The following is a 23,686-nucleotide window of genomic DNA, read 5'->3' on the forward strand; positions in this document are numbered from 1 at the left end:
CACAAATAAACTAAAGAATACTATAAACACCTCTACACAAATAAACTAGAAAACCTATAAGAAATGGATAAATTCCTGGACATATACACCCTCCCAAGGATAAATCGGAAAGAAACTGAATCTCTGAATAGACCAATAACAAGTTCTGAAATTGAGGCAGTAATTAATAGCATACCAACCAAGAAAAAATACTATACCAACAGAAAATACTATAAACACCTCTATGCAAATAAACTTGAAAACCTAGAAGAAATAAAGCATAAATTCCTGGACACATACACCCTTCCAAGACTAAACCATGAAGAAGTCAAATCCCTGAATAGACCGATAACAAGTTCTGAAATTGAGGCAGTAATTAATAGCCTACCAACCAAAAAAAAAAAAGCCCAGGACCGGATGGATTCACAGCCAAATTCTACCAGAAGTACAAAGAGGAGCTGGTACCATACCTTCTGAAAGTATTCCAAACTATACAAAAAGAGGGAGTCCTCCCTAACTCATTTTATGAAGCCAGCATCATCCTGATATCAAAACCTGGCAGAGAAACAACAAAAAAAGGAAATTTCAGGCCAATATCCCTGATGAACATCAATGTGAAAATCCTCAATAAAATACTGGCAAACCGAATATAGCAACTCATCAAAAAGTTTATCCACCATGATCAAGTCAGCTTCATCCCAGGATGCAAGGCTGGTTCAACACATGCAAATCAATAAATGCAGTCCATCACATAAACAGAACCAATAACAAAAACTACATGATTATCTCAATAGATGCAGAAAAGGCATTCAATAAAATTCAACACCCCTTCATGCTAAAAACTCTCAAGAAACTAGGGATTGATGGAACGTATCTCAAAATAATAAGTTATTTATGACAAACCGATACCCAATATCATACTGAATGGGTAAAAGCTGGAAGCATTCCCTTTGAAAACCAGCACAAGACAAGGATACCCTCACTCACCACTCCTATTCAACACAGTATTGGAAGTTCTGGCCAGGATACTCAGGCAAGAGAAAGAAACAAAGGGTATTCAAATAGGAAGAGAGGAAGTCAAATCGTCTCAGTTTGTAGATGACATCATTGTATATTTAGAAAACCTTATTGTCTCAGCCCAAAATCTCCTTAAGCTGATAAGCAACCTTCAGCAAAGTCTCAGTATACAAAATCAATGTGCAAAAATCACAAGCATTCCTATACACCAGGAACAGACAAACAGAGAACAAAATTATGAGTGAACTCCGATTCGCAAATGCTTACAAAGAGAATAAAATATCTAGGAATACAACTTACAATGGAAGTGAGGGAACTCTTCAAGGACAACTACAAACCACTGCTCAAGGAAATAAGAGAGGACACAAACAAATGGAAAAACATTCCATATTCATGGATGGGAATAATCGATATTGTGAAAATGGCCCTACTGCCCAAAGTAATTTATAGATTCAATGCTATCCTCATCAAGATACCATTGGCTTTCTTCACAGAATTAGAAAAAACTACTTTAAATTTCATATGGAACCAAAAAAGAGCCTGTATAGCCAAGGCAATCCTAACCAAAAAGAACAAAGATGATGGCATCATGCTAACTGACTTCAAACTATACTATAAGGCTACAGTAACCAAACCAGCACGGTACTGGGAACAAAACAGATTTATAGACCAATGGAACAGAACAGAGGCCTCAGAAATTATGCCACATCTACACTCATCTGATCTTTGACAACCCTGACAAAAATAAGCAATGGGAAAATAATTCCCTATTTAATAAATGGTGTTAGGAAAACCGGCTAGCCATATGCAGAAAACTAAAACTGGACCCCTTCCTTACACCTTATACAAAAATTAACTCCAGATGGATTAAAGACACAAATGCAAGCTCTAACACCATAAAAACCATAGAAGCAAACCTAGGCAATACCATTCAGGACATAGGCATGAGCAAAAACTTCATGACTAAACACCAAAAGCAATGGCAACAAAAGCCAATATTGAAAAATGGGATCTAATTAAACTAAAGAGCTTCTGTACAGCAAAAGAAACTATCATGAGAGTGAACAGGCAACCTACAGAATAGGAGAAAATTTTTGCAATCTACCCATCTGACAAAGGGCTAACATCTAGAATCTACAAGGAATCTAAACAAATTTAAAAGAAAAATCAAACAACTCCATCAAAAAGTGGGCAAAGGATATGAACAGACACTTCTCAAAAGAAGACATTTATGTAGCCAACAAACGTATGAAAAAAAGCTCATCATCCCTGGTCATTAGAGAAATGCAAATCGAAACTACAATGAGATACCATCTCCTGTCAATTAGCATGGTGATCATTAAAAAGTCAGGAAACAACAGATATTAGAGAGGATGTGGAGAAATAGGAATGTTTTTACACAATTGTTGGGAGCGTAAATTAGTTCAACCATTGTGGAAGACAGTGTGGCGATTTCTCAAGGATCTAGAACAGAAATACCGCTTGACCCAGCAATCCCATTACTGGGTATATACCCAAAGGATTATAAATCATTCTACTGTAAAGACACATGCACATGTATGTATACTGCAGCACTGCTCACAATAACAAAGACTTGGAACCAACCCAAATGCCCATCAATGATAGGCTGGATAAAGAAAATGTGCCACATATACACCATGGAATACTATGCAGCTATAAAAATGGATGAGTTCATGTCCTTTGCGGGGACATGGATGAAGCTGGAAACTATCATTCTCAGCAAACTAACACAGGAACAGAAAAACAAACACTGCATATTCTCACTCTTAAGTGGGTGTTGAACAGTGAGAACACGTGGACACATGGAGGGGAACATCACACACCAGGGCCTGTCAAGGGGAGAGGTACTAGGGGAAGGATAACGTTAGGAGAAATATCTAATGTAGATGACAGGTTGATAGGTGCACCATGGCACGTGTATACCTATGTACAACAAACCTGCACATTCTGAACATATAACCCAGAACTTAAAGTATAATAAAAAATAATATCTACTACTGTTAAAAAAAAAAAAAAAGCAAATTCTTATTTTAACAAATACAGTTTTCTTTTAATACAAAAAAATAGTTTTTAGGAAGTTCTAATTTACATAATTAGAACTTCCATAAATTTACATATTAAAACATAATCTTAATTATTTTTAAGATTTATATCCCCCCCTTTTGCTCTCTATACAATCTTATGTAAACATTCAAGAAATATAAGCCTAAAAATAATTATCTTACTCTAATTCAGTAAATTACAAAATCTTCTGCCTTACTCTAACTATCTTACTCTAATTCAGCAAATTACAAAATCTTCTGCCTTTAACACAAATGTAATTCCATAGCATGAAAAGAACAGATGCTGGTACCTTAAGTAGTGAGTATTGACAACTGGCTATGACCAGGCAGAACTGGAAGACCCAGATATCTCTGAAGAAGCCTTGTATGAGAAGAATAGATCCCAAAAAAGCCACGAGAATAGCCAGGATGACAGCTAACACATTTTCCAGAATCTCACGATTTCTACAGATAGAAAAACTTATGAGTAAGTATATCATAAATATAAGAAATTAACTGAATGCTAAAAAGGGAAGGGAAGACATAAATATGAAGTTCATAATATGCTGAGATGTCTTTCTGGTACTGAGTTTGAACAAGGTTTTAGATCATACTTAAAACAAACTAGTTTCATATGGACGTAACATGAATTCTTATATACAAATAAAACATGATACAGTGAATTGTGGAGTTCCAATTATATAACATAGTTTTAATTGCTATTTAAAAAATATTACTCTCCTTAATATCCGCTTTTCTGTTTCATTGGTTGCGAAGAGCTAACCAACTTGGATGGCAAATAAAATATGCATACAAAGAATCAAGTTATGTTTAAAAAACAAAATCTCAAAATAGTTTCTAGAAAATTAAATTTAAAACATTTGTTATATGACAAAGTTGTAGCAAAATTCTGGCACTAAGTGATTTCACTTCCCTCATCTCTGAATCATCTGAAAGAAACTCACTTATTATAATTACTTAAATATGGGCTGTTACACATCTTGAGAATAAAGGTAGGGACAAAAACCTCTATCTGCTTCTATCAAAGTTGCTAATTCTATACTTTATTAAACTGACATGGTAAGAGAAACAATATGATGCTCAAGATTTACATATATATAAATGTGTACATATATCTATATAAATGTAGATTATTTTTATGTCATACACACACAAGAACCTATCTCATTACTTCTTGGGAAAATTTTATTCACAAAATGTTATACAAATACATCCTTTAGTATTCTCTAAAATACTTCTAAGTCATATTTTTAAAAACTATTAAAAAATGAAAAAATGCTCAGCACATCTGCTACATACAGAAAGCAGCACAAAAAACCATGAGCATAGAAGGATATAAGTTCTGCTATTAAAAAATTAAACATATAGGTTAAAAAGGACAATATATCAAAAATAGCATTACTAATGATGCTTCTTTCCATGGAAGAATTACGGTTTGCCTCTGTCTTCAAAACTTTGTACATATTTAAATTTTCTACAATAAGGAATTGCTTTTATAATCATTAAAAAATTTTTTTATTAACCCAATTCCATATTTATCACAATCAATTGGGCATAAAAATTAAATTCATAAACATCTTTGTACTATTTCCTTTAATGGTTCTACCAGATAAAAAAGTTCAATAGTATTTCCAAATCAATACGTTACTGGCATTTCTATTTGATTTTAGGTGATAGTTATGCAATTTCAGATTTGCTAAATCCAATGACCTCTTTTCAATCCTTGGCCTGCCTGAATAGTGCCTCCCTTGTGATTGAACATGTCTTGTCTTTAGCTTTTTAAAAATTTTCAATTTTGATGAGTCCTATGTATCAATTTTTTTTATTGATCTTGTTTTTGGTGTCATAACTAAGTAATTTTGTCTAATCCAAGTTCATAAAAATTTTCTCCTGTTTTATTTTCCTAGAAGTTTTGTTTTAGGTTTCACATTTAAGCCTATGATACATTTTCATAATGTGGTATGAGGTAAGGCTACAAGTTCCTTATTTTTATGTGCTTGAGATGAGGTTTTGCTATGTTGCCCAGGCTGGTCTCAAACAATCCTCTCACCTCAGCCTCCTGAGCACACACCTCTGCGTCCATCTCTATTTTTCTACATATGTAAATCCAATTGTTCCACCACCATTTGTTGAAAAGGCTATCCTTTCTCCATTTCATTCATCTGAATATTATTTTGATGCCACCTGGGCCTAGAGTTTTCTTTGTGGTATAGTTTCTAAACTACAATTTCCACTTACTTAATACATGTAAGACAATTAAGGTCATGTACTTCTTTCAGAATGGAATTTCATAACTTGTCTTTCAAGAAATTTGTTCATTTATCCAATGCTGAATTTATTTGCATATAGCTGCTCATATCATTCTCTAATTATCCTTTTAATACCTGTACAGTCTGTAGTGATATCATAACTCACATTCTTCATATGTCTTTCCTCTTCTTTTTTTTTCTGGTCAGGCAGGCTAAAGGTTTATCAATCGATGTCCTCAAACTTTTCATTTCCTTGATTTTCTTTATTGTTTCTCTGTGTCCTCACTGAATTGTTTCGTTCCTTACCACTACGTTTCTTTTGCTTAGTTGGGCTTATGTGCTCTTGTTCTAGTAAGTGGAAGGTTAAGTCATTGATTTGAGACCTTTCTTTTCTAATCTAGGTGTTTAGTGCTATACATTTTCCTAAGCACTGCAGGTCAGTGGCATCTACTAATTTCTCTCTTGATATCTTCTCTAATCCATGGGTTAATTAGAAGTGTTATTTAGTTTCCAAATATTTGGGGATTTTCCAAGGTTCTATTTGCTTTAATTTACCATTTAATCCCACTACGTACGATTGGACAGTGGATCTTTCAAAATTTACTGACTCTTGTATTATGGCTAAAAATATGATCTATCTTAGTACATGTTCTGTGAGCAGTTAGGAAAATGTATATTCTCTTGTTATGGGTGCAGTGTTCTGTAAATGTCAACTAATTTATGTTGGTTGATAATACTGTTAAAGTTCACTACATATCCTCACTGATTTTCTAAATAGTCTATCAATTATTTAAAAAGAAGTGCTGAAATCACCTATAACTGTGATTTGTCCATTTCTCTACTTCTATTAGCTTTTGCTTTATAAATTCCAAAGCTCTGTTTTTAGGTATACAAACATTTAGGACTGTTAAATCCTGTGGACTGACTCTTTATCATTATGAAATGGCCTTCTTCATCCTTGGTAATATTCTTTGTTCTGAAATCTACTTTATCTGACTTTAATACAGCCACTACAATAAGCCTTTCGTTAACGTTAGCATGGTATAGTTTCTCCATCTTTTAACCTATTTGTTTGTATTTTGTTTTGGTAGAAACTGGGTCTATGCTGCCCAGGCTGGTTTTGAAAACTGGGCCTCAAGAGATCCTCCCACCTCTGTCTCCCAAAGTGCTGGGATTATAGGCATAAGCCACCACACTAGCCTCTGTTTTTACAGTTAAAGTACATTCCACGTAGGCAGCCTGGAGTTGAGTCTTGTTCTTTTTTATCTAATCTGCCAAGTCATTTGTTTCCTATTTGTCTCATCTGTTCTTTGATCTTTTTCCATTTTATTGATTAACAGAGTAATTTTTATAATCCATCTTATCGCATTTTGACATATTAGCTACAAGTCTTTTGTTATTTTAATAGTTGCCTTAGGGTAGGTTTTGGTAAGAATTTTTAAAAATATGTTTGTAGAGACAGGGTCTCACTAGGTTGCCAAGGCTGGCCTCAAACTCCTGGGCTCACAAGTGATCCTCCTGCCTCAGCTTCCCAAAGAGCTGGGATTACAGGTATAAGCCACTGTATGCAGCCCAGGGTTTACAATACACATTTATGACAGTCTACCTTCAATATCTACAATACACATTTATGACAGTCTACCTTCAATGCTATATCACTTCATATAAGAAACTTACGATAGTATGCTTTTATTTCTCCCTTCTCTGCCTTTGTGCTATTATCATAAATTTTACTTTTACATGTTATAAACCACACAATGCATTATTTTCGTTTAAACAGTCAGTTAACTCTTAAAGAGATTTAATCAATAAGAAAAAATCTTTTATATTTATCCATGTAGTGACTTACCATTTCCATTTATCTTTGTTCCTTTGGGTAGACTCGTATTTCCATCTGAGATAACTTTCCTTCTGCCTGAAAGACATCTTTCAACATTTTTTGTAGTATGGATCTGCTCATAAAGAATTCTTCCCATTTTTTCTGATCTGAAAATGTCTTTATTTCACTTTGGTGTTTTTTTTTTTTTTTTTTCCCCAATGCTTTAAAGCTGCTCCTCTACTGTCTTTTCATTCCATTATTTCCAACAATAAAAAGGATGTCTTCCTTGCTCCTCTTTTTTTCTCTTGCAATTTAAAAAATCTTATCACTGGTTTTGAGTAGTTGTGTGTCTTGGTGTAGTTTTATTCAAGTACTTTATGCTTAAGGTTCACTGGGCTTCTTGAATGTGTTCACAGTTTTCATCAAATTTGTAAAGTTCTCCACCCTTATTTCTTCAAAATCTTTTGTCTCCTTATTTCCTCCTGTAGTTGTCCCACAGCTTTCTCTCATTTTGCTTTTATACTCTTTTCACTGGGGACAGCGGGGCGAAGACTCTTCTTTCTGTTTCATTCTGGATAGTTTCCACTGCTATGTCTTCGCGCTCACTGATCTTTTCTTCTACAAGGTTCAATCTACCATTAATCACATCCAGTATATTTTTAATCTCAGGGATTATGGTTTTCAACTCTGTAAGTTTGATTTGGGACTTTTGAAAGTATCTTCTATGTTAACTTTTTATATTTTTCTTTTTTTTTTTGTAGTTAACTTTTTAAACATTTGGAAAGCAGTTGTAACTGTTTTTATTGTTCTTGTCTGCTAATTCTAATATCTATGCAAGCTACAGTTTGGTCTCAACTGATTTATTATTCTTGTCATGTTTTCTCACTTCTTTGCACATCTGGTCATCTTTGACTGAATGCTAGACATGGTGAATCTTAACTTGTTGGGTGCTGCGTATTTCTGGATTTCCATAAATCTTCTTAGACTTTATGTTACTTGGAAACAGTTTGATCCCTTCAGGTCTGTGTTTTATGGCTTGTTAGGTGGGTCTGAGGTAGTGCTCCTGCTAGGGCTAATTATTCCCCACTTTCAAAGATCTTCCTGAGTATTCTACACAAGGCACCAAAAAGTATGAATCATAAACATCTCCAATCTGGCTGGTAGGGAAATGTACTATTCCCATTGCTGTGTGATTGCCAGGACTGTTCCTCTATTCCTTTTCACATGGCTCTTTCCCTGGCCTCAGACAGTTTCCTCGCATATAGGAACTTATCCATACTCTGTCAAACAGTCAAGGTTACTCAATGTAGATCTCTAAGGTTCTCTCTCTAAGCAGCTATCTCCTCTCTGACAATCTGTCCTATGGGCTCTAACTGCCATAGTCTCCCTGGACTCCTTAACTCAGGAAGTCGGCTGGACTCTATTTCAGTTCTCCCCTCCTGTCTTGCAGCCTAGAAACTCTTTCAAAGCGTTAAGCTGGGGCAATTGTAGAGTTCATGTTACTTGTTGTCATCTCTGAGGGATCACTGTCCTTTTCTTTCTCATCTCCAATGTCTTGAAAACCACTGTTTCATGTACTTTGTCTATTTTTGGTTGTTTCACATGGGACATAAATCCAGTCCTATTACTTCATGTTGACTGGAAGGAGCTGTTGGTCACCAAGTTTGTAATACAGTAGACTCATGTGTTTGCCATTAATATAGTAGTGTTAAGAAACAGAGAAACAGAATCTTCCTCTTATAACTGTTATATAGTATTTTCGATTGTATTACCTATAACCTTAAGATCATTAACATCTCATATTCTTTGGCTTTTGAGTAGCAGTTGTATGAGTCTCACTGATAACAAAAATAATTTCTTTGTATAAAGTACTAAAATTGCAACAAAAACATTTTTAATGGATTTAAAATAGCAATGTTTAGAAGCCCTATTACCTTAAGTTTTAACTCAAGAGGACAAAAACAGAAAACATTTCCCAATATGATAACCAGTTAAAAACCTCAGTGGGTAATTAAGGACACTTCAACTTAAAATCTACACATATCGTTAATATCATAACATAACCTCACCTATCAAACAGGGCCAAAAGTGTGAGTCTGTCAAAGTTAATGCCAATCCACAGCTGGGGTAGGATCCAAAAACGATAATAGTGTTTAACCTTTTGGGCAGCTTCTTCTGTTGGGCCGTAAGTAGCTGCCAAGTCAGGGCTTAGATCAATGTCCTGTTGCTCCAACAAATCTGTATCAATGGTCAATAGTCTATTCAATCGAATCTGTGGGAGAGAGAGCTAAAAGAAAGTCAGCATTGAAAGGCTTAAAATATCTTTGATATTTATTAAATATGTTTATTCAAAAAAAAATCTTCAAGATTCAAGAGTTACTCAATTAGCTTATCAGTTATCTAAGCCTCTTAATTTTCTTCTCTAGTACACTCTTTTTTTTTTGGAGACGGAGTCTTGCTCTGTCAGCCATGATGGAGTGCAGTGGCACAATCTCGGCTCACTGTAAGCTCTGCCTCCCGGGATCAACCAATTCATTCTCTGCCTCAGCCTCCCAAGTAGCTGGGATTTCAGGTGCCTGCCACCATACTCGGCTAATTTTTTTTTGTATTTTAAATAGAGACAGGGTTTCCCATCTTGGCCACGCTGGTCTTGAACTACTGACTTCGTGATCCATCTGCCTCAGCCTCCCAAAGTGCTAGGATTACAAGCATGAACCACTGTGCCCAGGCTACCCTTTATGAATATGATTACCAGAAACCATAGAAGGTGACAATAGGAAGTGAACTAAAAATAAATTAATCAATAAACCTTTTGTGAATCATTGACTAGAAAAGTATTTAAAATCTTAAGATTTTCTCAGAGAATGCTAGAAAAAATCTTAAGATTTTATTAACTGTATAGCTAGCGAATCCATTAAAACCACTTATTGTGAATCATTAGTGGCTTCTCTTCTCCCTGTCATATTTATAATCTTTTCTCCTTAAGCTTTGAACCTCCTTATCAGTGTCAAATCTTAGCTCCACTGCACTGGTGCTGATGGCAGCAACTTTATTTCTTCCCATAGTCTCTTATAATTGTTGTTAACTATATTTCCAAATCCCTTGCCCCTGTTTTTTTGTGGTTTTTTGTTTGTTTGTTTTGGTAGGCTACTCACTTAAGGCTACATAAGAAATTACTATACTACATTTCTTTTAACTTCAACTCATCCATGCACGAGTTTACAAGTTTCCTTTTTCCCTGAAAGCATCAAAAGTTAACTGTATCTGGCACAGTACTAGGCAGCATTTCGCTACCTCAAGGCTCCCCTATCATTTAAAAGTAGAAAACAATAAAACAATCATCTTCCCATGTTTGTTTTCCTATGGAGTTTCCAGGGATACACTATAGCCAAAAAGTAGGGAGGGTTTTACTTTTCAAACACATATCTGGGTACAGTTGGGAAAATTTACTTTCTATATATAACACAGCCATTTCTATCTCTAAGCATTGACAAATACTTTCCAAAATAACTTTTTTTTTTTTTTTTTTTTTTTCTGAGACGGAGTTTCGCTCTTGTTACCCAGGCTGGAGTGCAATGGCGCGATCTCGGCTTACCGCAACCTCCGCCTCCCGGGTTCAGGCAATTCTCCTGCCTCAGCCTCCTGAGTAGCTGGGATTACAGGCACGCGCCACCATGCCCAGCTGATTTTTTGTATTTTTAGTAGAGACGGGGTTTCACCATGTTGACCAGGATGGTCTCGATCTCTTGACCTCGTGATCCACCCGCCTCGGCCTCCCAAAGTGCTGGGATTACAGGCTTGAGCCACCGCGCCCGGCCAATAACTTTTAAAATATTCTATCCCAGGGCTTCTTAACCTTGTACTTTTGTTTCTTATTAAAGGACTTAGAAAAAGGGAGCCACTGGAGGACAAAGACAGCAAAGGTGATTTTACCATAGTTTGCAAAAATTTTTTTTGTAACTTCATCAATTTTTATGGCTTTTATAGCTATCTATATAAATACATATTTCAGATTTAATCTGAAAACACATCACCTCGTAAAAAGAAGGATAAACCTACCACATCATGTGGATAAAATCGAACTGAGGTAGAACTGGATACATGAGAATCTGTGTCACTGAAATAAAATAAAAAAGACTTTAGGGAACAGTTTGTCAAACAGAAAGAAAAATATATCCTTTAACAATCAGATGAGATTGACGTATCTTCACTTTTCCATGTTAACTTCAAAATGTAAAATAGCATTTTCCTAGAGTTGTGATAAGAGCATAGCCTCTGGTTCAGTGTCTACATTCAAATCTCTTCAAATGAATAAGATCTTGGACTAGTTACCTACCCACTTTATACTTCCATTTCCTCTTCTGTAACATATAACAATAGCATCTGTATCACAACGTTCTTGTGAAAGTGTTTAAATAAGATAATCCAAAGAAAACAATTCACATATTGCTAACCAGTAAAGACACAATAAACTTAAGCTATAATGTAATAACCTACAACATAATTCAGTTTCCACAGTTCAGTCATATTTGGATTTTAAAACTTGAGACTTTACCACATTTATGGTGTAAGAAATTGTTCTCTTGAATTACATTAAACACGGTAACAACGTTTCTATCCCTCCATCCTCCTACTGTTTCCACTGTTACAGAATCAGGGTAAGAGTCCAATTTAATAATTTTTTGAGAGAGTGAATTTTGAAACTGGACCAAAGGAGCTTAAATAGCATAGTTATCTATATATTCTACTTTTTCAGCATGTGAAGCTAAATGACTGGTCCCTCAAAACAAAAAAAATAAGTAAACTGCCCATAGATGTGTACCATGACATGATGTATTATTAAACAAGTCCTAAAATAAGAATCAATAACTCTTGAGGGAAAAGAAAGCTAATTAATCAAGAATAGGCTTCAAAATTCAATTTGAATAGATAAGCAATAAGATCAAAATTTTAGAAAACAAAAATTTTCACACCTTCTAAAACTGTAATTATGTTTTATGATCAAGATTTCTAATTTATTTGCTCTTCTGACTTCATTATCTTACAAATTTCTTCAGAAGGGGGAAAAGAAACTAAAGGTAACATATGACATACACCTTAAGAAATTCTTCCTTAAAGCTAGTAAATTTAAAACAAAATGAAAGCTGATTATTTAAAAAGGTACTTGACCAAACACTTACAAGGAAATAAAATTTTAAAATTACATAAAGAAAGAGAACTAACTGATGGGCTAGAACTTAGTTATGTAAGAACTTACAAGAAGAGTTAAGTCCTGATTAGCTTTAATACATTATACAATATATACAGAATATGAAATTTACAATTGAATTTGACACTGTGGGAAAACACTGTGCCACTATAAGATCTTCGGAATATTTTGATTTAGCTTTAAAATACAGAATAGCTTTCATTTTTAAAATAATGCTTTCTTTTTTCCACAGCAAAAAAATTCTACCTTAAGTTTTTAGAAACAAATGTATTGTGACAAATTATTACAGTCAATATAAAGATGTTTTCAACATAAATTTTATATCTGACCTGGTGACTACAGTTAACAATGTACTAAATACTTGAAAATCACTAAAAGAGTAGATTTAAGTGTCCTCACCACAAACAAAATTATAAGTATGTGAGGTAATACATGTTAATTTTAGCTCAATTTAGCCATTCTACAATGTATACGATGTTTCAAAACATCAGGTTGTATGTCATAAATATTTATAATTTTTATTTGTCAATCAGAAACATTAAAAAAATCATAAAAACAAAAAAATTAACTTTTATAGTTCTAGGCTTAAAAACATTAAACATGGCAAACATATGAAAGTACACATGTTCCTAATGTGACTTCACACATACCAGATATTGGATGCTCTTCTTGCTGCTGGTTCAAAATTCACAAGTGACATATCACAGCCACCAGTCTCATACAGCGTAGAAGAGAACTTACCTAGCAAATAAATGATTATTTTAAAAAGCCATTAGAATACTCAGAATTTTTCCTTCAAGATATGCTAAGTTTCGTAAGTTTTTACATCTTAAGAAAATACACTGTAACATTTTTTCAAAAATATTTTTAAAACAATAATCTACATGTAATTCAGCATGATGTGAGTTAAAAAGGAATGCTGGGCAGTAGGGTAAAATGTCAACATACACAATCAGGTATTAAGGAAGAGACTCAAGTCAGCTTTGTAATACCAATCTCTTTTTTCTTTTTCCCACAGCACATTCTCTATTCAAGTGATCATATGAATGAATACAATGTTAAAAGTCACCTGGCGACTACTTGAAGCAAGTGAGCAGGCATTTGCAAAGCTTAAGTTTGGGATCACTAAACTACAAGCCCACAAAATTGTGTGACTGCCTCTTGAGCTGTGTTTTCCAAAGTATCTAATAAAGGTCAATGAATTGAAAGAGCTAGTATTGTTGGTGATAATTATATTATTTAATGAACATTACTTCTTGTATGTTTCTACCATAAGAGTTCTATGAAAAATTTAGGAATAGCAATTGCTACAGCCAAATATCACTATGAAACTAGTAAAAGGTTTAGAAGTCATATTGGTTGCAAATGAATATAGTTTTTTAAATTCTCTTAAGATGAACTTTATAATATAAAATGACTTCTAATAATGAAATTTTTAACTCTACATACTTCCTGAGATGTATTCTTCCCCTTTGAGGATCTATGGTAGCCATATCAGTGATGAAGAGGGAGCATAAATTAATTAATATAAATTTCCATGAAGGCAATGAAATGAGGTATACAATTCTGCAACCATTTTGCCTAGTCCAGAGTATTGTTTGAGTATTTATGAGGTTTTTATTTTATTAGCTGGAATTAATGAGGTTAACAATAGGAATCTTAAAGGACAATGTTGACTTGATGGCAAGGCTAAAAGTCAGATTTTCCCATGCCTACAATGCAAAGAGTGTGCAATCGGGATTTTTTATTTAAGTTAAATACTTGAAAAAAATGCTAATAAAAGGAACCCATAATGTACTAATATGACTAAGGGTTTATAGAATATCTCAAGTATTACTTCATTCTTTAAAAGGACTAGAACCAGAAGATAAAATACTTTAAAAATTTGAATTATTTGAATACATTCTATGAATCATGAAAGTTACGGTGTTTACTGTAGCCACATTTTTTTTGTGTGTCAGAATAATATACTCTTGAGATAAGTTGGGGAAAAAAAAAAGTTTTCTGTGAAATGCTGAGTTCATTTGCTGTCTTTTTCCAAGGTGATTTAGCATGTAAATTATTTAAGACTCCCCTACCCCCCGTCTTTTAATCATAAGTCATTCATCCTTAGCACCTCTAATAGAAACTAGATTAATGAGCTAAAATGAAATTATACAAGCTGTCAACTTGTCTACTTTTCAGATGTGTCACTGAAAGCTTTTTTTAAAGTGGTAGGGTAAGTTACAGAAGTTGCTACTGAAAAAACATTAAAAATACTGACTCAATTAAAATTAAAAATTTTTAAATTATACTTCTTAATTCTCTTTTCTGTATTCATTTATTGGATAATCAATGATTAGCTGTGCTATTATAATAAACTTACATTAAAAGAAAAAAGAACTATCTGCTCAAAATCATGGATTGCATAAATGCAGAATTCTTATTAATCTGCATTAAATGACTAAATCATAGATTAACGAAGAACAGAGAGGGCTTGGTTACTGAGTGTGAAACTCAGTAAAAACCAATTGCATAAATGTACTGTCATAATGTAATTTATACATATTTTTAAAATGTTAATTCTGTATTCAATAGAACTTAAATTGTTACAGTATTTCTCAGCATTTAAGCTTTCCAAAGGATTTTTATTAACATATAAGTTCTGTTCTTGGTATATTAAAAATAATATGTACCTGTAACAAAACAAGCTGAAGATATTATCTTTGTAATTTTCAAATGAAACAGTAAAAGAATATGATATCATTATACTACCATGTTGTCTTTTAGGTATAAATATCTAGTATTAAACTTATACAGAAATAGTTGTGTTTTAAATAAACATAAAGAATGTAAAAAAACAAAAGCTTTTCTAGACAGAGAGTTGAAAAAATTGAGTAGTTCTATTACTACCTAAATTTACAACTCTGAATGATTCTATGCAAAATGCTAACAAGTAATAAAATTTAAAAATTTAAGCAGAGGCATAAAATATGTCTAAAAGGGAGGCTATGATTTGAACAGAAGTACATGACTTCAACAGTGCTTTTCTTTTTCCTTAAGGGGCTTTTGTCTGTCTATTAAACTTTAGAAGCATGTTCAGGTTCTTAAAAATACTCATGGCACTTGTCAGAACAAACTAACATTTTAATAAGGCTTCATGGTGTAGTCCCAACTTGACTCCAAAAGCACAATTCTATGTCCCTCTTTTATCTTTGAGTTTGGCAACTTACAGCACTTTAGAAGTACCAACTTTTACTTTGAAGATAAACACATCAGAAAAAAATTACACTAAAGATGTATTTTAATGGGCTAATATGACCTACTGAAGGCAGATTAAAAAATAATCAATCAGAAATAAGTATATATTATTATTGGTTTATAAAGATTATGTTAAATTTATATAAGTTTTCTTGGCATACATAGCCATTTTACTATTTCTTTTGAGATTAAAACCATCATATTTAAACTTTAGATCCAAAGTAAAAATGTGCCGTTACAATACCCCTATTTTAATATTATTCTGCATTAAGAAAAATACTTCAATACTATTTTTTTCTAATAAACAGAAAAGAAATCAGATCAAAGAAATATGTCCTCCTCACATGAATTTGGATTACAAACTAAGGCATATCTCATCATGATTCAACTGTGACCAATTAATTATATCTGACAGAATGTCTCTGTTATAACTTAAGGAGAAAAAAATCAATTTCAACAAAATAAACAAGATTAGAAATGGGAATTTTAGACTTGTAAAAATTATACTGGCCAAGAGACTGCATCTCTAAAAGACACATACCCAAAAAGCTGATATGCCAGGTGTAGTAGCTCATGCCAGTAATCCTAGCATTTTGGGAGGCAAGGCGGCAGGACTGCTTGAGCCCAGGAGTTCCAGACAAGCCGAGGCAACATGGTGAGACCTTGTCTCTACACACACACAAACAGACACACACACATACAGACACACACACACACACACACACACACACACACACACAACCAGCTGGGTGTGGCAGCATGTACCCATGGGCCTAGCTACTTGGGAGTTTAAGGTGGGAGGATCACTTAAGCCCAGGAGGTTGAGGCTCCAGTGAGCTGTGTTGATGCCACTACACTCTAGCCTGGGAAAGAGAGCTAGACCATGTCTCAAAAAAAAAAAAAAAAAAAAAAGTTAACATACCTAGCATTTCTTAGTTTTGAATACTCAATAGTGACTGTTACTGTCCGTAAAATCTGTTAATTACACATCACCATTTTTTGAAGTAATATTTCAAAGTAACAACTACAGGTCAATAAGTAAATGATGAGCAACAAACAGGAAGATGAATAAAACTGGATACTGATTTAAGACAAAGGATACTTGAAGCATGTGCCTAGAGCCATGAATGGTGCAGACAGCAAATTCTGATAAACATTCACAAGATACTGATAGAAGACATGGGAAATTAATGGGATTCTTTAACTTGTCCTATCAGTAAAAGTCCTCACCACACATCACAAAGTTGAGCATGTCAAGAATTTTAAGAACAGAACAGTGTTCACCTAAGAAACTCCCATTGTACTTTTTTTTTTTTGGAGACAGGGCCTCACTCTGTCACCCAGCCTGGAGTGCAATGGCACAATCATAGCTCACTGCAATCTCAAACTCTGAGGCTCCAGGGATCCTCCCACCTCAGCTTCCTGAGTAGCTGGGGCTACAGGCACACACCACCATGCCTGGCTTACTTTTTAAAAATCTTCTGTAGAAATGGTGGTCTCTCTATGTTGCCCAGGCTGGTCTCGAATTCTTGGGCTTAAGTGATCCTTCTGTCTTAGCCTCCCAAAGTGCTGGAATTACAGGTGTTAGCCACTGAGCCCAGCCTGTTGCATTCTTGAGATCATTCGTTTTTCTAAAGATACCTACATGTATCTTGGAAAGAGGTGGTTACTAGAACAAATTATCTATAGGGTTTTTCTAATCCTCTAAGTATCAACAACAAAGGAGGTCGCTTAAATTTCTTGAATAATTTTCTTCTTTAACCTCCTACCTCCCCCACCTTCCCTTCATTCTGTGTCCTTTAAGCCTGATGTGCTGTCTAAACTGACTTCTCATTTTTTAGTATTACTCATAGGGCAGAGAGGGACTACAAGAGCAAAGAGATACATGGGCAATAAATGTATAAAGTGAGATTTTAAAAGATGTTTAGGTGACCACATATACAGTAATCTACATGACTGAAGCATTCAATAAGTACAAAAAATGCTTATTTCTGATGGAGACAGCATTGTGCTCATAATGCAATCTCAATGAATATACTATTATACTTTTAAAGAGAAGGCCTTTAAGATCAATTCTAATTTCTTGGATAGCACCTCCCTTACTATCATAAGTGGTGACTCAGTTTTCACCCAGACAGAAATTACTCACTATATTTCTGCTTACTGGTTAATGTAGCAGTCCCCAATCTTTCTGGCACGAGGGACCAGTTTCATGGAAGACAACTTTTCTATGGATCCAGGGGATTGGGGGATGGTTTTGGGATGAAACTGTTCTACCTCAGATCAGCAGGCATTAGATTCTCATAAGGAGCAGGTAACCTAGATCCCTCATATGTGCAGTTTACAATAGGGTTCATGCTCCTATGAGAATGGAATGCTGCCACTTATCTGACAGGAAGCAGAGCTCAGGCAGAAATGCTCGCTCCCCACACCCCGCTCACCTCCTGCTGTGCAGCCCGGTTCCTAACAGGCCACAGATCCATGCCAGTCCATGGCCTGGGGGTTGGGGACCCCTGGGTTAATTGATTTGTTTCTCCCTAGATTAGGGGAGAAATAAAGGGGTCAGAAAACTTTTCCCGCAAAGGGCGAGATAATACATATTTCAGGCTTCATGGGCCAGATAACCTCTGTTGCAACAATTCAAGTCTACAACTGTAATATGAAAGTAGGCATTGACAACATAGAAGATAAACATAAATTTTATTTATTTACAAAAACAGGTAGGTATAGACCTGGACTTAGCCCACAGGCAGTGACCTGTCCTACACCAAGAATCTTGGGCTCCAAAAACTTCTTTAATTCTCGTGATTCAGTGGAAATCAAGTCACTATGTACTTGTAACTTCAAGTCTCAATATTTAGAACAAGTTTTTTTTCTTAGTATGTGCAATGCTGTCCCAGCATTTTAAATCAGAAGAATAAGGAAAAGGGTAGGTATAAGAAGAAAGTCTGGTTTAGAAGACAGCTCTGGGGAACTGGTAAGGAAAGACAGATATCTCTACTGCTTGGCAACTATAAGAAAGATTTACATACTGGCCGGGCGGTGGCTCAAGCCTGTAATCCCAGCACCGTGGGAGGCCGAGGCGGGTGGATCACGAGGTCAAGAGATCGAGACCATCCTGGTCAACACGGTGAAACCCCGTCTCTACTAAAAATACAAAAAATTAGCTGGGCATGGTGGCACGTGCCTGTAATCCCAGCGACTCAGGAGGCTGGGGCAGGAGAATTGCCTGAACCCAGGAGGCGGAGGTTGCGGTGAGCCGAGATCGCGCCATTGCACTCCAGCCTGGGTAACAAAAGCGAAATTCCATCTCCAAAAAAAAAAAAAAAAAAGATTTACATACTGATATATTTTACTGACATGGCTATCTGATTATCTAGTTCTGCATTAATAAAATATGCCTTAGTTAATTGTTAAAGCTCCACTCTTGCTTGCTACTCTCCAAATCAGCTGAAGTTTCCAAAAGTGAATGTACAAGTTCATATTTTGCTGTTATTTCATTATCCACTCACACTTTATTTCAAAAGACAAGTGCTTCTTACTTGGGTAAAATAATCTATAATAACAAGGCGGATGACAGGTAAACAGACAAGCCACAGAATGGGATAAAATATTTCTATCCAACAAACAAGTTGTATTTAGAATATCAAAAGAACTCATACCTCAATAGTTTGAAGATCAACAACACAATTTTTGTTTGTTTGTTTGTTTGTTTTTGTTTGTTTGAGATAGAGTCTTGCTCTGTCGCCAGGCTGGAGTGCAGTGGCACGATCTTGGCTCACTGCAACCTCTGCCTCCCGGGTTCAAGTGATTCTCCTGCCTCAGCCTCTCAAGTAGCTGGGACTACAGGCACGTACCACCACACCCAGCTAATTTTTGTATTTTTAGTAGAGGAGGTCCATGTTGACCAGAATGGTCTTAATCTCTTGACCTCATGATCTGCCTGCCTCAGTCAATTTTTTAAATGATCAAAGTTTTGGGCACACTTCACAAAAGAAGATATATATATATATGTATCTGGCCAATAAACACATCAAAAGATGCTTATTATCTTTAGTCATAAATTTAAATGTAAACCACAATGAGTTACCATTATATACCCATTATGTCTACAATCCTCTAGGCCAATGAAAGCAAATGTTGGCAAGAAAGGGAACTACTGGAACTTGCTGGTGGGGATGTAGAACTGTTTTCAGAAAGGCCGTTTAGAATCACAACAGCCAAAAACGGGAAACAACACAACCATAGCCAGGTGAACAGATAAGCAATATACAGCCTGCTTATACAAAGGAATTCTCAGCAGTAAGAAAGGAGAAACTACTCACACATTCAAACAACACGATGAATCTGAGAAAGCATTACAAACACTACAGGGAAAGTACATACAAAAGGCTGTACACTATATCACTGCACTTATATCAACTGATAGAAGAGGCAAATCATAATGACAGAAAGCAGATTAGTGGTTGCCTATGACCAGAGGCAGAGGAGAGATGGACTGCAACAGGGCACAGAGAATCTTCTGAAGGTGATTGAAAGCTCGCATCTTGATTAAGGTATTTGACAGGTGTACACATCTGTTAAAACTCCTTGCATTGTACACATTTAACAGGTGCCATTTATTGTACCTAAATTATATATCCATAAAATTGATGAAGAGACAAGAAAATAAGATTGACCAGGTAAGAGTCTAATGAGCAAATAACAGCACGCAGTCAGTGAAATTGTCACCAGATGCTAAGATTTGGGGGAATTACATTGGTATTTGCTGTTCTGTTTCATGGTTTCATTAAAAAAAAAAATTACTCATCAGAAAATTAAAAAGTAGTATATAAAAAGAAAGTTCCTCACTATCCAAAGATAGCCACTGCCAAGAGCATTTTCTGTGTTCCTCTGAATAGAATCTCCCCTCACTGAATTCTGAGCTTTTGTCCACCTAGTTAGACACATTTTTCAGCCTCTCCTGCAGCGAGACGTTGCCATGTGATTATGTATGACCAATGAAAGGTAGGAGAAAATGAAAGGCACATTTTCCAAATCTCACTCAGGAAGTTAAAGGCTAGACGTCCTTGACCTTTTCTACTCCCTCCTCACTCCTGTTTGCTGGAAAATGCCAACAACTACAGCAGGCACTCTGGACCACGCAAGAGAGCCACATGTGAAAGATAATGTAATCCATTCATCTGACAGAAACGGCTCCCATTAGACTCCCAATGGTTCTCATGAGAGAAACAGAAATTTTTCTTTTATTTCAATGATTTGGGGAGCGTCTCTCCTTGAAAGAGTCTGACATATATTCCAACTAATGCATATACAAACAGCTTTAATTTATAATCTTAAGAATGGTTAATGTTGGAAAGCAGATAATCTAGTCTACTGATTCAATGAATTATTTACAACATACTAGCAAGAGACAAATTAAATATCTCAACCTGTCCCTGTAAGTTTCTATAAAATTCCTAGAGCTGTTCAGGTACCCAAAACTATTTGAAACAATATTCAATAACAATGATAACTTCTGAGCATTATCCAGGGGATGAAGATAAGCATAGGTCAAATTCATCTAGGTTTATTTTTAACTTATAATATTTGTGGTGATCCTTCCAAACTCTGCATAAACTACAACTTTCCATAAAGCAATTAATAATATATGTCAAAGCCCCAATAATGTATATTCCCCTTGACTGATAATTCCATTTCAACATTATTTTTCCTAAGAAAATAATCACAGCAACTGTTCACAAAAACTTACATAATGGACATTCAGCACAGTATTCATTACCATAGGAAATACCAGGAAACAATGTGAAGACTAACAATGGGATTAGTTAACTGGTTAAATGATATAATATTTTATCAACAATGATGGAGATGATTATATAACAAGCTTACAATTGCCAAGCACTGTTGTAATTGTATGCTTAATACATATAATCCTCACAATAAACCTATGAAGTAGGCATTATTTTTGCAATCCTTTGATAAATGAGGAAACTGAGGCACAAGACAAGACAATAACTTTCCCAAGATCACATAGCTAATAAGTGGTAGAGCACAGATTTGAAGCCAAGAAGTCTGACTCAAGAGTCCACTATATTGTACTGCCTTTCACGTACATCTAAGTGACAAAAAAGTATGCGGCCACTTAAAAACAAGTCAAAGAGGACAGGCGAGGTGGCTCATGCCTGTAATCCCAGCACTTTGAGAGGGCAAGGAGGGTGGATCATCTGACGTCAGGAGTTCAAGATCAGCCTGGCCAACATGGTGAAACCCTGTCTCTACTAAAAATACAAAATTAGCCAGGTGTGGTGGCGTGCACCTGTAATCCCAGCAACTCAGGAGGCTGAGGCAGGAGAATTGCCTGAACCCAGGAGGCGGAGGTTGCGGTGAGCCGAGATCGCGCCATTGCACTCCAGCCTGGGTAACGAGAGCGAAACTCCGTCTCAAAAAAAAAAAGAACAAAATCAAGGTTGTTGCAAAAGGACATAATTTTTCTGTTCAAATGAATAAAAATTATCTACCATAACATAAGGAACTGAGGTATAAACTCTAAGGTCCCTTACAGTCCTCTTACTCTACATAAATAGTAATAAGGAAAAGTACTTATAGCTCAAAATGCTGCATAGTAGCATATACAATCTTTTTAAAACACCAAGACTAACTCCAACAAAAATCAATAAATACTGAAAGTACGTATTGCAGATCACCTGAGTCTGCTTTTTAAAGTAGAAAAGTTAAAAGCTTCCAAATTACGTTTCTGCTACAAATTGCTTAATAATAAAGGCAATGTTGCCAGGTTTCCTTCAATAATTCTCCAGCCAACTACATTTTCAAGTTCACAAGCTCTAGAATAAAGCAGATTACCTCAAAGAATACTTCCTTTGTCAATCCTTACACAGTTATAAAACAAACAAAAAAACCTAAAGAAAATCAATTCAAACATTGCTTTTTAAAAATCAGATACAGTAAGAAAGTCAATCAGAGAAATACTACTCCTGATATATATGTGCTTTATAATTACATCTTGATAAATACAAAATTCTCTTGTCCTCATCTCTTGTCAACATTGTAACAGTAATTTTTAAATTTTTCACATAAAATAAAAATAATAATAATTTCATATATAGTTTCAAAGCACTTCCTCACCCCTGACCACTAATTTCATCCACAGGAAAAAAACACAGTCAAATGTTTCCTGTTCTATCTGATCTCATCTAGAACATTTTGAGATGCTGTGTTACGCATAAGAGTTATGTAACTACCAACTATAATGGAATGTTTCATCACTGCATCAACTTACTAGTCTTAATTTATGAGAGGAAGCTAAGATTAGTAACTGAGAATTAATTCCCAAATTCTATAGAAAAGATCAGCAGATATAAAATGGAACTTTAAGGCTACCTGAGTTCAGAGTCTCTTGTGTGACTTAATCCGGGCATTACTAAGTCACAGCTTTTTTTATTTAGAATTTTTGTAGTTTAATTCAGAAAACAGCATAAAATCAACAAAAAATAGCAATTCCAATAAAAGACCAATGAGAAGAAAATTAACCCTTAATATGTGGTCTTTAAAATAAAGAACAACATATTACACTGAAGAATTTTAGAAATTCTGATAGAAATATCCTTTTCAAAGACGTTAACTTCCAAAACTCATATACCACTTAAGTCATTTGAACCCAATTTTTTTTTTAACTAGGTTCACATGGAAATGAAAGCTATAAATAAGAAAGGAAACAATATAAGTTTTTCCTTTTTTTTTTTTTTTTTTTTTGATACAGGGTCTCACTCTGTCACCCAGGCTTGGACTACAGTGGCGCGACCTTGGTTCACTGCAAACTCTGCCTCCCAGGTTCAAGCAATTCTCGTGATTTAGTCCCCTGAGTAACTGGGATTACAGATTGCACCACCACACCTGACTATTTTTTGTATTTTTAGTAGACATGGGGTTTTACCATGTTGGCCAGGCTGCTCTCAAACTCCTGACCGCAAGTAATCCGCCCATCTCAGCCTCGCAAAGTGCTAGGATTACAGGCGTGAGCCACCAAGCCTGGCCTAAGTTTTTCCTTTAAAATTATGCCACTTATATT

General features: G+C 35.1%; 1 protein-coding gene and 1 long non-coding RNA gene across 9 annotated transcripts in view; both read right to left on the reverse strand.

The window, feature by feature from the left end:
• Nucleotides 1-23,686, reverse strand: part of PCNX1 (pecanex 1) — a 206,688-nt gene that overhangs the window by 92,692 nt on the left and 90,310 nt on the right. For 5 of the 8 annotated variants that reach the window (XM_032245735.1, XM_032245729.1, XM_032245733.1 and 2 more), the window contains 4 exons: nucleotides 13,008-13,098; nucleotides 11,208-11,265; nucleotides 9,218-9,435; nucleotides 3,371-3,524 (listed from right to left, as the gene is read on the reverse strand). In XM_032245735.1, coding sequence (XP_032101626.1) covers nucleotides 3,371-3,524; nucleotides 9,218-9,435; nucleotides 11,208-11,265; nucleotides 13,008-13,098 — 521 coding nt within the window. The remainder of the gene's footprint in view (nucleotides 1-3,370; nucleotides 3,525-9,217; nucleotides 9,436-11,207; nucleotides 11,266-13,007; nucleotides 13,099-23,686) is intronic. The other 3 variants (XM_032245732.1, XM_032245730.1, XM_032245736.1) reach the window with 1 other exon arrangement.
• On the reverse strand, nucleotides 5,388-7,172 carry LOC116528494. The gene is made up of 2 exons (XR_004259065.1): nucleotides 6,972-7,172; nucleotides 5,388-6,935 (listed from the first exon to the last, which is right to left on the reverse strand). It is a non-coding gene; the product is annotated as an uncharacterized LOC116528494 (long non-coding RNA).

Source organism: Sapajus apella, unplaced genomic scaffold (genome assembly GCF_009761245.1).
Source record: "Sapajus apella isolate SASKATOON/1434 unplaced genomic scaffold, GSC_monkey_1.0 scaffold59, whole genome shotgun sequence".
NCBI lineage: Eukaryota > Metazoa > Chordata > Mammalia > Primates > Cebidae > Sapajus > Sapajus apella.